This window comes from Podarcis cretensis, assembly GCF_951804945.1.
Source record: "Podarcis cretensis genome assembly, chromosome: 10".
Classification (NCBI taxonomy): Eukaryota; Metazoa; Chordata; class Lepidosauria; order Squamata; family Lacertidae; genus Podarcis; species Podarcis cretensis.
In genome coordinates, this window is record NC_137179.1 from 9,260,509 (window position 1) to 9,276,938 (window position 16,430).

Consider the following 16,430-nt stretch of genomic DNA (forward strand, 5'->3'; position numbering starts at 1 on the left):
TCTCTCGGTGTGAAACTACGTTTCCCAGGATTCTGTGTGTGGGGGGGCCTTCATGTGGTTTGTATAGATCTGGCCTGATTGGCAACGATCCCAGGAAGCTGAGCTTTGTGGACCAGTTGTCCGACTTAAAGGAAAGGTCCTTGGCTCAGCCGCGCATCTGATTTGCATCGGGAGCCAGGCAGGTTCAGTCCGTGGCGTCTCCAGATAAGGGCTGGAAGTGTCCCCTGCCTGCAACCTTGGGAGACTTGGCTGAGCAAACCTCCGTGATCCTGTGCTGCCTGGACCAAAGGCCTTGCTCCATATAAGGCAGCCTCTCCTGTTCTTGTGGAACAGGCAACTTCTTAACAGCAGGGTTTCAGTGGGGCTGCCACCCAAAGGCACAATCTGCTGTGCCTTTGCAGAAAGGGGAACCTTTGTCCTTCCTGATGATGTGGACTTCAGAATCTCATCAGCCCACAACCAGGTCAGGGATGATGGGAGTTGTAGTCCAGCAACTCCCTTAAGAGCAGCTAGGCACAAAGACAAGCCTCTTGCAAAGGGATTTCCTTTTGCAATCTTCACTTGATTCCCCCCTCTTTCCCTGGCAGCTGAATTAATTCATGCACATAGTTAATCCAGGCATTTCCTCTCAATCCACATCTTCCCCTCCGGGTTTTAATTATGTTTTGTCTTTTAAAAGCCCCCAAGGAACCGGGGATGTTCCTTAAGCATTACTGTCCTAGAAGCAATGAGTTGTAGGTGGGGGCCTTGAAACCCAGAATCAGTCATTCATCTCGCATCCCTGTTGCCTAGTGACTGGCTTTGCTGCCTGCTGGGCCTTGTGCCCACCTTGAAGCGAGAAGGTTAGCCTTATGGGGGAAGAGAACAGGTGGCGCTTCCTTACCCACAATCTTTGGGGCCCTTGCAAAAAGCATACCCTGTCTTTAAAATGAGGATCACCCCCATTCCTATTCTCTGAGAGCTTTTCTGTTCATGTTTGTAATTGTGCAGGTAGAGATTCCTTTGGTTACACCTCTTGTAGCATAAAGGAAAAACCCTAGTCTTCCTTGGCAAGCTCTGGGTTCATTTTACTCTTCTGGGTACCTCTTTGCAAAAAAAAAGAGGAGGAAGGCTTGAAATAATGGGATGCATTCAGCTTGGGGTCTTATCTGATGCAAATAGAGTGAAACCCAGGAGGGAGGAGTCTTTCAAGGCATCCTGCAGTTCAGTCGCTCTGCATGCCTTGTGGGTGTGTCTGTGTGGTCTTTGAGAGATCTAATTTCAGGGCTGGCTGCTGCTGCTGCTGTTGTTGCAGAGTGATGCCTTGCTGGGTTTCCTAGGGGCGATCCATTCATTTTCTGTCAAATTGCACGTCTCCCACGTAGGATCTGGCGGCGCTGCTGGCTCAATGGGCAGAGATGACGTGAGGCCGGCAAGGGAGGAGAATGGCGTTGGGGAGAGCTCTCTCTTTCCCAGATTGCATTGGTGTGGCATGTGAGGACAGAAAGAGCGGCTTAAACATGTTAAGCTCAACCGTTGCATTGTAATTTCAAAGTGCCGTTGCCCCTGCCCCTTGGTACAGAATATATAGTGCTGTCTCTTTTGTGTAATTTTGCAGTGTGAAGTGTAGCTGGCAGTCGCCTGACTCCCCAATTCCATACAATTGCTTCTGGGTGCTTGCCAGAGTTTCTTGACAATTTCAGCCGCTCCAGGTATGAGTACAGGTGTAGATGTGAGATGAGCGCAACACCCAACAATCGCCTTTGACCGGACTTAAACCGGTCCAGGGGTCCTTCACCTGCAGGTCTTTTCAGACTGTTGAAATGAAATGAAATTTATTACGGTCCCAAACCAGATTCTTTCAGACCGTTAGTTTAGAAGGCAGTGAATGCAGAACTGCTGCTGGTTTGCTGCATGGAATCGCAATGTTGTATATATTTGTTCTGGAGCCTCGTATATACTACCCCCCCCTCCAGACTTCAAACACTTAATATATTTTTCCTTGGGATATGAGATTGTGTCTCCCAGTTATTGGATCTGTTGCCTGTCTGGAGTTACTTGCAGTGTTTGAAATGTCCCTGTTAGATCATGCTTCTGAGGATAAATGATGCAACATCCTTCCTGGACCACATTGTGTCCTGTAACGTTGATTCTTTTCGAAAAAGCCTCTTGTTGCTTAAGTGCTCATGTAGCCCTCTCTGAAAGCCGAAACAGCCACAAATGACTGAGCCCCATCATTAACCTTTCCTCACATCCCTCCTTCTGAAATACGTGCATTAATGCTTTCTGATGCAAGACCCCACACATCCCCGCACCCCACTTTTTCGGCAACCCCTTCTCCGTTATGTGTGGGAGAAAAAAATATATTGCTGGTGTGTAGCTTTTTGGAAAGCCTTTTTAAAAATTCTGGATAAGCTTGGAGGCTTGCTGCGCTTTGAGAAAATACTTAACTGCATTCAAAGCCTGGAGCAAAATAAGAAAAAAGTGTTCGACGAAGCACGCACTCGAGCGTGGCTTTCCAGTAATATTTTAACGACAGATGCGCTTGGCTCCAAATCCCTACATCTGAGCCTTGGAATGAGGATGGAATTTAAAAGTAGTCATATGCCTCTGCTCCACCACTCCTGGCTGTTAAGTGGTACCTACAATAATGAAGAGAACCAGGCTTTGCTGAATCCCCCCCCCCAATACAGTGGTACCTCGGGTTACATATGCTTCAGGTTACAGACGCTTCAAGTTACAGACTCCGCTGACCCAGAAATAGTACCTCAGGTTAAGAACTTTGCTTCAGGATGAGAACAGAAATCGTGCTATGGCGGCGTGGCAGCAACGGGAGGCCCCATTAGCTAAAGTGGTGCTTCAGGTTAAGAACAGTTCCAGGTTAAGAACGGGCCTCTGGAACGAATTACGTCCTTAACCCGAGATACCAGTGTACTCTTAATGCATAGCAGGACTTCAAGTCCTTCTGGGTCACTGCTGTCCTGAAGCATCAAAAATTCAAAGAGGACAGGTCCTGTAAGTGTGGCTGATAATGAACCCAGCCCAGATTTTTTTCTTCCTGGCCTTTTCCGCTTGGTGATGTCGAGCTTGTGCTCTCAGTTTCTCGATATTGCTGTAACCAAATTCTGACATGTCCAGGTAGGACTTGGAAGAGGCTGCTAGCTGAAGCCTCTGAGAGCTGCTGCCAGTCCCAGAGGTTCTCAACCTGTGTGTCCCCAGATGTTGTTGGACTATAACTCCCATCATCCCTGACCACTGGTCATGCAGGCTAGGAATGATGGGAATTGTAGTCCAACAACATCTGGGGACCCACAGGTTGAGAAACACTGGTAGACAATACTGAGGTAGATGGCCCAGAGGTCTGACTCTGTATAAGGCAGTCGCCTTGTGCTCCTACATTTCATGCTGTGAGGCTCTTCCATACATCATAGAATAGAATCATAGAATCATAGAGTTGGAAGAGACCACAAGGGCCATTGAGTCCAACCCCCTGCCAAGCAGGAAACACCATCAGAGCACTCCTGACATATGGTTGTCAAGCCTCTGCTTAAAGACCTCCAAAGAAGGAGACTCCACCACCCTCCTTGGCAGCAAATTCCACTGTCGAACAGCTCTTACTGTCAGGAAGTTCTTCCTAATGTTTAGGTGGAATCTTCTTTCTTGTAGTTTGGATCCATTGCTCCGTGTCCGCTTCTCTGGAGCAGGAGAAAACAACCTTTCTCCCTCCTATATGTGACATCCTTTTATATATTTGAACATGGCTATCATATCACCCCTTAACCTCCTCTTCTCCAGGCTAAACATGCCCAGCTCCCTTAGCCGTTCCTCATAAGGCATCGTTTCCAGGCCTTGGACCATTTTGGTTGCCCTCCTCTGGACACGTTCCAGTTTGTCAGTGTCCTTCCTGAACTGTGGTGCCCAGAACTGGACACAGTACTCCAGGTGAGGTCTGACCAGAGCAGAATACAGTGGCACTATTACTTCCCTTGATCTATATGCTATACTCTATTGATGCAGCCCATCACCTGCTTGCGTCCTCCGTTGGGAGGATGACCCACCTTGTTCCCGTGTGAAACCTCTCGGCAGAGATTCTTGGAATGCCAGAAAGGAAGGCTGGAACTTTTTATTGGATTTGGCATGGCTTTCCACTTTGAAACTCCCCCGGGCACCATCACGGCGGACTGGGTGCCAATTGCTCATCATTCTGCCCTGAACTCTTCTCCTGCCTCCACAGACCTGCAGAGATGGCTTGGCAAGAATCCTTTTGCCATCATGCTCTCATTGCTAATGCACTATTACGCTTGTTTTGCTACAGGGACGTGGCAGGTAGGAGGACCAAACCCAGAGATTTACAAGGCCCTCTTGTGCCAGGTTCTGGGAGAGTAGCAGTGGAAATCTGGGTTGCAAAGAAATGAGTTTCCGTTCTGTTGAGTGACAGCCAGCTTGCTGCCTTGAGAGTTGTTGGCAACACCTGTGAATTGCACCTTGCATGTCAGGGGAACTTAGACAAAAGGAAGGAACACTTCTGTAGAATTTTAGGCTTTTTCTCTGAGTGGCTTCTAAGGTTCTGGGAGTAATGCGATTCTCAAGTCCTGTTCTATTTTTGCAACCTGCAAGGGGCAGAAACTTGAAATTCCTAGGCTGCTGAATTCTGAGCTCCGAATAAAATCCCTTAGACATCCCCTGCACAAACAAACCCGTGTGTGTATGTTTCAGAACAGCAGGAGATTTGGGCGGCTGTATCATGCTTTCTTCCTGAGTGTCCTTGCCTCTTGACTGTCTCTGTCTGGCTCATGTCCCAGTCTAAGGATGAGTCGGCAGGCTTTCAGCGCCTTGATCCTTGATGTCTAGCAGGTTTTGTCTCGAGGCTCCAGTAGAAAAGGCTGATATGCGACCAGGACATTCACATAATGCTTTTCACATGTTCCAAGTTGCTTTGCACACATTCTCTTGGTAATCTGGGAATTAGGTCTGTTTTATCCCCATATCGCAGCAAGAGAGACTGAGGCTGAGAGGTGGTGATTTGCCTATGGTCAGCTGCTGAGTTTAATTCCATGGCAGAGGTGGAACGGGGGAGAGATCCTAGCTTACAGCTTCGTCTCTTGGCTACAAGGCACCACTATCTCCATTGGGCCAGGTGTGCTGGCCAGCCTGGATAGCTCAGTTGGTTAGAGCATGGCGCTGATAATGCCAAGGTTGCAAGTTCAATCCCTGTGTGGGACAGCTGCATATTCCTAGAGGGTTGGACAAGATGCTTTGGACCCTTCCAACTCTAGAATTCTATGATCCCAGTTGCCTGCCTTTATAAAAAAATGTAGTATTAATATGACAAGTCGTCTCCCTTTTCAACAGCTGTTTTCTTTCTCCCTTTTCTTCTTCACCCGCCCATAGCATGTGGCCCTCAGCTTACCAATTCCCCCACTGTGATCGTCATGGTTGGCCTCCCGGCTCGTGGGAAAACCTACATTTCCAAGAAGCTGACCCGCTACCTCAACTGGATCGGCGTCCCGACAAAAGGTGAGATTCTGGGCTGGCTTGAGGCTTTATAGTTGAAGCTCCTGGGTGCCTGTGTTGGGAGCAACAGGTCCTGCTTCTAATAAGTACCGTATTTACTCAACTGTAATGTGCACCTTTTTTTGGTGCGCATTAGATTCGATGGTGCATTAGATACAGTATTTCATTGGCTGTTCTGGGGAGGTAGGATGCTGAACTAATTAACTTTTGTTTTTTCCAAAAGATTATTGGTTTTCACAATATTATAAACAAACAAACAAACACACACACAAGACAAACAAACGAAACAAACATAAATCATAGCCTTATTAAAAATTACAGTTATTAACTTTGTTAAGTGACTTCCTCGCTTCCCCTTGGTTGAATTTCATTGCATGTCCTTTTAACGGTTTTCCAAATCCCAATTTTTATGAAATTTAACTTAAACGTTAACATCCTTAGATCTTCACCTTATAGAATTAAACATATTAATTCATCACTTAACATAAATAAAACCCTAAGCCCATTAAGTATCTGCAAGCTATTTCCAGTTAGTTTAACTTAACAAATTTAACTAAATAATCATTAAATTTATCCCATTCTTCCTGATACTCCTGCTCCTTCTGGTCACAGACTCTTCTGGTTAGGTCGGCTAGCTAGCCTAGCTGAACTAAGTAACTTTTGGTCTCATCCGGCAGGGTTATTCTTTTTTGCTCTTACAGCTTCTGATAATTTCTCGTGCATGACGTTGAGTTGCATTTTGATGCATGTGGCATCTGCCCCAAAGTCAGTTCTTGGAACTGGACCACTGACCAAACTATTTGGGGAGTTTGTTTACCTGTTCCAGAGGCTTGAGTGTTGGGAAACCTCTGTTATGTCCACCAATCTGCTAGTGATTTTCATTGTGTGTTTCCAAGATTTATAAGGAGGGGGCTGTAGCTCAAATAATTTTTGGAGGTACCTGTGTCAGTGTAAGTCTTTCCCAAAGTGAAACCAGAGAGACAGAGGCAATCCATCACAGTCTCTCTTGGAAATCACTTGTGGCTCCACAAATATGTTAGTAGCATGGAATCATAGAGTTGTGGAGTTGGAAGAGTCATCTAGTCCAACCCTCTGCAGTGCAGGAATCATTTTGCCCAGTGTGGGATTTGAACCCACAACCCAGCATGTATCTATGCTTTTCACTCGTCTGGAGGAAAATGAGCCACGCTTTCATCTGCTTTTACAAAAATGAGCCCCTCAGGGGAACCGAATCAAGCAGGCTGTTTACAATAGCCCGACCCATGCAGCTTGTTTTTTTTTTTTTAAATATAATATTTATTGAGGTTTTAAACACATAAACACAAACCCACATACAAACATACACAAACAAACAAACAAGTATAATTTCAATCCTTTCTTTCTTAAACCTTATTTCCCCGACCTCCTCACACCTCCCCCTTCTGTATTATAACTTCATTTTTGTCCATTCAGCAAATACTTATTTAAAATCTTGTATCTATTTAATCTGGAAAGAAAAACCACTTTTGAATTAATTTCAAACCTTATTCCTAAAGTCGACCCAAATCTCCCTTCCGCGATTTTCCCACCTTCCATAAAGGTTACACAGAATAAACATATGTATAAGATCTGAACAAATTATATTTAAACACCCTTTGGATTCCCAAGTATCCCCCCTCCCTTTACCGGTTGTGGTCTATAAAACCAATGTCAGTACAGCTATTCTAGCCTGTGTCCCAAACGCCTGAGGCATTTAGCTCTCTCTTAGTCTCTCTCTGCCGGTCTTCTTGACAGTCCTTTATTTTCAGCACCAACTCTCGAGGAAGCCTTATCACCATAGTATTCTTTTTTCTTGCCAGCAGGCCTCTGTATTTGGGAGTGGAGCTCAAATTCTGTTTCTTAAATCTTTTAGATCTATATGGCCCTAAAGCTCCAATTTCCATCTTCGATAAATTTATCCTGCCAGGCCTCTGGTCAGCCTTGATCTTCTGCAACTTTGTGGCTTCTCCTTCAATTTCCAACAAGTCCTCATGTGGCTCTTGGGATTTTTCAAAGTTCGTTTCCTCAGCTGTAGCAGCCTCTGTTTCGCCTTCCAAAACTTCTGGTTCGGAAACAAAAACTTGTATCAATTCAGTTCCTGTTCCCATAAAATTGTTGACAGTATTGTTCAATGCGGTTGTCGTTGTTGCTAAGATACCACTTTGATCATGAAGCTTTCCCAGGAGATAAAAAGTCCTATTCAGTTCTTCCAGTATTTTCCCACTGAGAGCCATTTCTTGCAGTATCCCAAAAGTCCCCTCTAGGGGGACCCTGTTTACTTAGTATCTTTCCACTTACTTCCAAAAGTCCAAATGTAACTTATTTTCCTTTACTCCTGATAAATTGTATCCAATTTTAAAAAGGATCTAGCCAGCAGAGTCACCAAAAACAACGTTTCCTTTTATTCCCAACTTTGACAGCTAGTTTGACAGCTGTCAAAGTCCGTATCTTTTCAACAGGCTCTCTCACAGATCACTCCCGGTTCCCGGGGGGGGGGGTTGTACTTTAATTTAAGTTAGCTCTTATCCTCCAGCAAATTCAATTGTACAGTCCAATCACGAAAATATTAATTTTTCTTCCAAAGAAAGGAAAAGATGGTTCTCTCGACTTTAGTTCTCCGATCTTTGCTTTAAAATATCTACAAGATGGGGGGGCAGACTTCCTTTTTATCCCTCCCCCGTTCGTGCCAAATTTTAAATTTTTTTTCTTTTAAAGTCCGGTTTCCGTATTACTTACGGGTTGTTGCTTTTAGTCCGAATTTTTAAAGGAAAAAGTCAGCGCTCTCCGTCCATGGCATGCGGCTTCCCTCAGCAGGGGAAGCAGAAGACTCTCAGCACCGCGCCACCCCCCGTCCCCCGTTCCGCAGCCTTTAAAAAGGCTCCTTTATGGGTCGGGGGGAGCGTTAATGGTGCCCGCTGAGTCACCACGTCCACAGGCATTCGCACCTGTGGTTTTTAAGGGTCCCCGCGTCGCCGGCACGGTAGAACCCGATCCCTACTGAGCCGATTCCCTCCGGAGCTCGGAGGGAATCCGCCATTAGACGTTGGTGCTAACCCGGAAGTCCCATGCAGCTTGTTTTTGGAAGAGAACTTCGTTGAATTTCATGGGTTTCCATGTCTTTCTCCCTTAACAAAAATACAGGTGCCTTCACTCTCCTCCTTTCTCCTTGCAGTGTTCAATGTCGGGGAGTATCGCCGTGAGGCTGTGAAGCATTACAGCTCCTACGACTTCTTTCGTCCTGACAATGAGGAGGCTATGAAAGTCCGCAAGTAAGTCGAGCTATTGTGCTCCCAAGTTTCCTCGACTCTGGTTTGTTTGTTTTTTTACCTTCTGCCCTTTTCTTGAATTGAAAGTTTGACTTTTGGGAGCTGGTGTGTTTCAGTGCTGGTTGGGAAGCCTCTCCAGGGTGCTCTGTTAAAGGTAAAGGGACCCCTGAACGTTAGGTCCAGTCGTGGCCGACTCTGGGGTTGCGGCGCTCATCTCGCTTTACTGGCTTCCGGGTCATGTGGCCAGCATGACTTAAGCCACTTCTGGTGAAAGCAGAGCAGCGCACGGAAATGCCGTTTACCTTCCCGCCGGAGCGGTACCTGTTTATCTAATTGCACTGTGTGCTTTTGAACTGCTAGGTTGGCAGGAGCTGGGACAGAGCAACAGGAGCTCACCCCGTCGCGGGGATTCGAACCGCCAAGCTTCTGATCGGCAACCCCTAGGCTCTGTGGTTTAACCCACAGTGCCACCCGCGTCCCAGGGTGCTCTGTATCCCCAAGCCAATATAAGAAGTAGCAAGGTGCCTTGTTGGTTGCGTGGACTTGGCTTTTGAGCCTCCAAAGAGCTCTTGTCCACATCAGCACATCAGGGCAGTGACTGGCCTTGCAGACCCATGGGGAAGACCAAGCGTGGGGACAGACCGGAGTTCCCTCCTGGGGGATGGGGTGGGGAGCCTCTGGGAGCTGATGGACAGAACGTCGTCTTTCCGTGTCTTTTTTGGGGGGGTAGCGTAATTGGAGCCAGTTGGCCCTTGGGGCTTCTTGCGAAAGCTGTGATTCAAAATGTCCTGAACCTGTTCCTTTTCCCTGTTGTTGCAGGCAATGTGCCTTAGCCGCCTTGCGAGATGTCAAACTGTACTTGTCCGAGGAAGGTGGCCAAATTGCGGTGAGTGTCGCATCCTGAGAGTGATGTGGGTTTCTCTGGAGCTTGGCTGCAGCTTCCTGTTGAGGCCATGTGTGCGCAGCTGGTCTCCGGGGGGGGGGGGGCGCTCCTGTGTACACTTCAGCTCAGGGGTATGCCGATTCTCTCTCTTTTAATTGACACCCCACCTACACCACTGTATAGTCATACCTCATGTTACGTTTGCTTCAGGTTGTGCGATTTCAGGTTGCGTCCCGCAGCGACCCAGAAGTACAGTGGTACCTCAGGATGCGAATGGGATCCGTTCCAGAGCCCCGTTCGCACCCCGAACAGAACACAAGACGCGGCTGTGTGGGTCACATTTCGCCGCTTCCACGCATGCACGTGACCTCATTTTGAGCGTTTGCGCATGCGTGAGCGGCGAAACCCCGAAGTAATGCGCTCTGTTACTTCTGGGTTGCCGCAGAGCGCAACTCGAACACGCTCAAGCCGAATCGCATTCAACTCCAGGTATGACTGTACCGGAAAGGGTTACTTCCGGGTTTTGCCGCTCGTGCATGCGCAGATGCGCAAAATGACGTCACACGCATGCGCAGAAGTGGCAAATCGTGACCCACACACGCACAGATGTGCAGATGCGGCTTGCATTCTTTTCAGGTTGCGAACGAGCCTCTGGAACGGATCCCGTTCGCAACCAGAGGTATCACTGTATCTTAAACTTACCCAGCAAGAGGGAATACACTTCTTGTCTTTAACAGGTAGGATCATAGAATTTTGGAGTTGGAGGGACCACAAGAGTCATCTGCTCAGACCCTTCCGCTAAGCAGGAATCTTGCCCAAGGTGGGGCTCAAACCCACAACCCTGAGATTAAGAGTCTTGTGCTGTACAGAAACTGACTCTGCACTCTGGCTTAAGACCATAAGAGCCCTGATGGGCTCTAGCTCAGTGGGAGACCACTTGCTTTGTGTTAAGAAGGTTCTGGGTTCAGTCCTTCATTTTTTAAAAAAGCAAATGGAATGTTCCCCCCCGCAGCAATTGTTTCCCCATGCTTTTAAGAACGGCTGATGTTCTTTTCAAACAGTTTTGATTTTAGTGTATGTCTGAATGGACTCATCCTATTTTAGTTCGCTCTGTTGGGGTATATCATGTATAGGCCTCTACCCCCAATAATTTTAATTTATGCTTCCATTGTTTCTTGCTGCTTTATCAGCCACCCTGGGAACATAACTTTCTGTTGAAACAACATTTAATTTACCGGTATATGCCAAAATAGCTTGCAAGCAGAGGACAACACAGTCAATACAGAATTAAAACCCACAAGCACAACTTCACTGGGTCATTAAAACATCCTTAAGAAAAATATACAGCAAAAATGAACAATTAATAAACGTAAGAATTGGAACAGTTTTCAAAAAGTTTAAACAATAAAATCAGAAGATCTGCTAGGGGGGAAGTTTCTGGAGCTGGTCGAATGCCAATACTAATGAGGCCTCTCATATTTCAGCCGAGAGGGTATTCCACAACGCAAGTGCCATAAATAAAAAAAAGCACACCTCCACACTGCCACAAGCCAGTAGCCACCCAAAGCCAATTTATACCCCTCCTTTCAAGATAAGTGCATGTCAAATAAATAATAATAATAATATGCCCCATGACATTATTCCTCTTCTTTTCTACCCTCAAAGGTTTTTGATGCTACAAACACCACACGCGAGAGAAGATCTATGATCCTGCATTTTGCCAAAGAAAATGGTTTCAAAGTAAGTGTTTTTGTTTTTAGTGATGTATTTCTGAGCGAAAATAAATGATCTCAGCTCTGCCTTTTGGACCTGCTCTTGGCTGTGCCTGTTGATGTGTCTGAATGCTGCCCTGCTCTCCTGGGAGATGGACCTCAGCAATCATTGTATTGATGCTGTTGTTTTCTTTTAAGAGTGAATCGTAGAATTGGAAGGGGTCCCTGTGGTCATCTATGGGACGTGAGTGGCGCTGTGGGTTAAACCACAGAGCCTCTTGGGCTTGCCGATCAGAAGGTCGGCGGTTCGAATCCCCACGACGGGGTGAGCTCCCGTTGCGCAGTCCCTGCTCCTGCCAACCTAGCAGTTTGAAAGCATGTCAAAGTGCAAGCAGATAAATAGGTACTGCTCCGGCGGGAAGGTAAACGGAGTTTCTGTGTGCTGCTCTGGTTTGCCAGAAGCAGCTTCGTCATGCTGGCCACATGACCTGGAAGCTGTACGCTGGCTCCCTCGGCCAAGAAAGCGAGATGAGAGCCCCAACCCTAGAGTCGGTCACGACTGGACCTAATGGTCAGGGGTCCCTTTACCTTTACCTGTGGTCATCTAGTCCAACCCTCCTTGCAGTGCGGGAATCTCAGCTAAAGCATCCATGACAGATGGCCATCCAGCCTCTGCTTTAAACCCACAACGGAGTCTGTTCCACTGTCAAATGGCTCTTACTGTCCCCACAGTTATGGGGAACCTCCAGTCCTAATTTGGCCAGCCAGCCCCACATGTGATGGCAGTAGGGCTGAACGTGGGACGGTTGGTTTCAGACCCTGCCAGTCAGTTGTCAAACTTGACAGCAGATGATTGGGCAGGCGAGTTAAGGCTCCAATACCCCACCCATGTTGTGGGTTCCCTTGAAACACATAGGGTCAGCAGCAGCATGACTGGGTACCAAAAATGGGATCGGGAGTGCTCACGGGCAAAGCATTGGGTGCCCAGCAGGGTGGATTTGATTTAAATCAAATTGATCTAAATCACGATTTAAAGCACTAGTCAGTAAGACTTGATTTAAATCATTTTAATTTTTTTTACAGAAGGACTCATTCTTGCTGGTATAATCTTAATATTGACAACCAGATGAAGGTTTCATTTTTTGGAATAAAATATTTCCAGAGTAGTTTTTAGTTATATCAAAAATTATTGATTTGGTTATACTATTAAAAATATATTGACAGATCATTATGAAATTATTGTGAGGTTTAATAAGTTAACTGTTTATATTGGGACAACTTTTCTGCTGTACTTTATTGGAAGGAGAAGAACAATCGTTTCCTTAATACTGTAACAATTTAAACAATTTATTTATCTAAAGCAATAACGTTGTAGCATATGTATCCATGTTTGTTAACTGATGTGGTTAAATTTCTTTTTTAAAAAACCACACACCTTAGGCTGAGTTTTAGCACACATGAAAAACTTAAAACAAATCCTTATTTCCTTATTTCTAGCCTTTGGACTAGAATGTAACTTAAATAAAAAACTAGCTTTAGAAAGATTTTTTTCTCCAAAAGCATTTTATTTTTAAAATCTGATTTAAATAAAAAAAAAAATCTGATTTAAATAAAAGAAACTATTGATTTTTATCCACCCAGTGTCCCAGGACAGATTCCTGGCATCTCCCTTTGCAGCTGGCGACTTCTCTGCCCCGAGGTCTCAGACAGCTGATGTCTGCTAGAGAAAGAGATCTAGATGGGCCAAGCTGCTTTGTGTGGTTTTATTCCCTGCCTTAAACACACACACAGATCTCCTCTTCCTTTCAGGTGTTCTTCATCGAATCCGTCTGCAATGACCCGTCTGTCGTCGCTACGAACATTATGGTAAGTGTGAGAAAAGAGTTTCTCATTCCATCCACCTAAAGGAGCTGTTTCAAAAAGGCACCTGGAACAATTGCTTCTGTTGCCCCAGCTGAAATCTTTTCCTCGTCAGCAAACATTAGCCCTGCTGTTTCACCCTCTTAGTTACCGTATTTTTCGCTTCATAAGACACACTTGACCATAAGACTCACCTAGTTTTTAGAGGAGGAAAACAAGGGGAAAAAAATATTCTGAACGAAACAGTGGATGTATGATTTTTGTGGTTCATGCTGTGGCCACAGACATGTGATTTGACGGTGGGTTTGGGGTAGCCCAGTGCAAAAATCCTGAGGATCCATGTGGATCCGTTCTTTGTAACCACTGGCCTATGGGAAACCAGCAAGCGGGATTCGAACACAAGAGCCTTCTCCCTTCCCATAGTTTCTAGTAACAGGTTGTTGTTGTTTTTTGCAACCATTGCTGCCTCTGGCTGTGGAGCAGAGCATAGCCATTGTGGTCAGTAGGCATCCCCCGCCCCCGTGAATTTGTGAAATCCTCTTTTAAAGTCCTCCGAGTTGGGGCAGCGATTTCCAAAGTTTAGCTGTCCTGAATCCTGCAGCATTCAGGTTCTTTGTATGCCCGCAACCAGGACCAATGGCACTTCCTGCCTGTGATTCCCAGCAAGGAATATACCGAGAATACTGCCTCCGACAGAGGACAGAGAACATCGCTGCCATGACTAGTAGCTGTGATAGCTTTATCCACCATCAATTCGTTTAATCTGCCGAGACCACATAACACTGGTCTTTAAAGGCCTACATTGGCTCCCAGTACGTTTCCGAGCGCAATTCAAAGTGTTGGTTCTGACCTTGAAAGCCCTGAACAGCCTCGGTCCAGTATACCTGAAGGAGCGTCTCCACCTCCATCATTCTGCCCGGACACTGAGGTCCAGCGCCGAGGGCCTTCTGGTGGTTCCCTCGCTGCGAGAAGCCAAGTTACAGGGAACCAGGCAGAGGGCCTTCTCAGTAGTGGCACCCACCCTGTGGAACACCCTCCCACCAGATGTCAAAGAGAACAACAACTACCAAACTTTTAGAAGACATCTGAAGGCAGGCTTGTTTAGGGAAGCTTTTAATGTTTGATGTATTGCTGTATTTTAATATTTGGTTGGAAGCTGCCCAAAGTGGCTGGGGAAGCCCAGCCAGAGGGGCGGGGTATAAATATTATTATTATTATTATTATTATTATTATTATTATTATTATCCTCTTTTAAAGCCACCTGTTACAAGAATTCAGGTGCTGGCTTGCCTAGCTTTTGTCCTGTTGTTGCTGGCTTTGAGCGATGGGCACCCGTCCGCCTTGTTCAGTCAGGCTGATGAGGGAATAGCCACGAACAGCTCAGGCGAATCCTGCTTTGCAATTTCTCCTTAATATTTCTCTGTAACATCATCTTGGGTTTCACAGCTGGCTCCCTGACCCTGTGCTTTTTTTTTTTCTTTTGCATGTGCTTCAGGAAGTCAAGTTGTCCAGCCCGGATTATAAGGACTGCAACTCTGCTGACGCGATGGAAGATTTCATGAAAAGAATCAGCTGTTACCAATCGAGCTACCAGCCTATGGACCCAGACGACTACGACAGGTGAGGAAACTGTGTTTCTCGCCTGTATTTCCAGTGACCAAAGTTGGCTGCCAAATTGTGTGAAAGGCACTGTGTGAAAGCCAGTGTAGTGTAGTGGTTAAGAGCGGTAGACTCGTAATCTGGGGAACCGGGTTCGCTTCCCTGCTCCTCCGCATGCAGAGGGGCAGGTGGAATAAAAGAAATGCATAAAACCTATGTGTTCCCGTGTGGTGTAGTGGTTAAGAGCGGTGGACTCGTAATCTGGGGAACCGGGTTCGCGTCTCCGCTCCTCCGCATGCAGCTGCTGGGTGACCTTGGGCCAGTCACACTTCTCTGAAGTCTCTCAGCCCCACTCACCTCAAAGAGTGTTTGCTGTGGGGGAGGAAGGGAAAGGAGAATGTTAGCTGCTTTGAGACTCCTTCAGGTAGTGATAAAGTGGGATATCAAATCCAAACTCTTCTTCTCTGGTGTTTGTTTTGTCTTAGAAGTAGTTTCAGTGAACTTACAATTCCCCCTCAAGTCACTAAGGTACACTGAATTGGGAAGCATTTCCTCGCTTTTAACCTGTTGGAATGCACTTACATGGAAAACTAGGGAATTTTGTTGCAAAATTCTGAATTTTGAAGCTTTTTCCATTGCCTTCCTGGAAGAATGTCTGGGTTGGTAGGACTGCCTTTAGAAGTGTGTGGTTTCTCCTGCTTTTAACAACCTGAGATTTTGCAGAGCTAGGTGTTCCTGAATCTGTTGGAATTAACAACACACACTGTAACATAATAATGCAATATTCCACACCTGGATACATAGGATCAAGCAGGCTGTTAAGTACCAGCATTTCATTTCCTACCAGAATTTCAATAACACCTCAGCAGCGGCTGCTGGGTACTTTTGAAGCTCACCTGCTCAAGGGCTTAGGACTTGGCACAAGGCTGTGCTACGATTCCCCGATTGGGTGCTTCATGGTTTCTGTGCATTCCCATCTGCGGGATCTGCAGCTCTTGAACTTGGCTTTCCCCTGGGGGTTTTGAGTGACGGCCGTGCGCGTCTTCCCCTCCCAGAGACCTGTCGCTGATCAAAGTGATTGACGTTGGCCGGAGATACCTTGTGAACAGGGTGCAAGACCACATCCAGAGTCGAATCGTCTACTACCTGATGAACATCCACGTCCAGCCTCGTACTATCTACCTGTGCCGGCACGGCGAGAGCGAATACAACCTCAAGGGGAAGATAGGGGGAGACTCTGGGCTCTCCTGGAGGGGAAAGAAGGTAGGCGTCTGGGAGCGAAGAGGCTTGGCCACCTTTGAATGTGCTGCAGCTGCAGTCCTGTGCCTACTTAGCTTGGTGCCGGCGGGCCTAGCAGCGGGAATGGGGCATCAGCAACCTCCGCCTGCCTCCTTTCCTGCATGCAATCAGACTCCGTCCTTCTTAGTCTCAAATAAAAACAATAGAAAGCCAGGTTGGGCCAGACCATTGCTCCATTCCCCAGAAACCTCTGAAGGACAGCCCCTAAACGGCCTTGGTCCAGTATACCTGAAGGAGCGTCTCCACCCCCATCGTTCTGCTCGGACGCTGAGGTCCAGCGCTGAGGGCCTTCTGGCGGTT

At 46.6% G+C, this 16,430-nt stretch overlaps 1 protein-coding gene across 8 annotated transcripts in view; it reads left to right on the forward strand.

Moving 5' to 3' along the window:
* Positions 1–16,430, forward strand: part of PFKFB3 (6-phosphofructo-2-kinase/fructose-2,6-biphosphatase 3) — a 75,230-nt gene that overhangs the window by 41,125 nt on the left and 17,675 nt on the right. For all 8 annotated transcript variants that reach the window (XM_079992601.1, XM_079992595.1, XM_079992596.1 and 5 more), the window contains 7 exons: positions 5,371–5,496; positions 8,684–8,780; positions 9,597–9,663; positions 11,326–11,400; positions 13,182–13,238; positions 14,728–14,852; positions 15,887–16,094. In XM_079992601.1, the coding sequence (XP_079848727.1) occupies positions 5,371–5,496; positions 8,684–8,780; positions 9,597–9,663; positions 11,326–11,400; positions 13,182–13,238; positions 14,728–14,852; positions 15,887–16,094 (755 nt within the window). The remainder of the gene's footprint in view (positions 1–5,370; positions 5,497–8,683; positions 8,781–9,596; positions 9,664–11,325; positions 11,401–13,181; positions 13,239–14,727; positions 14,853–15,886; positions 16,095–16,430) is intronic.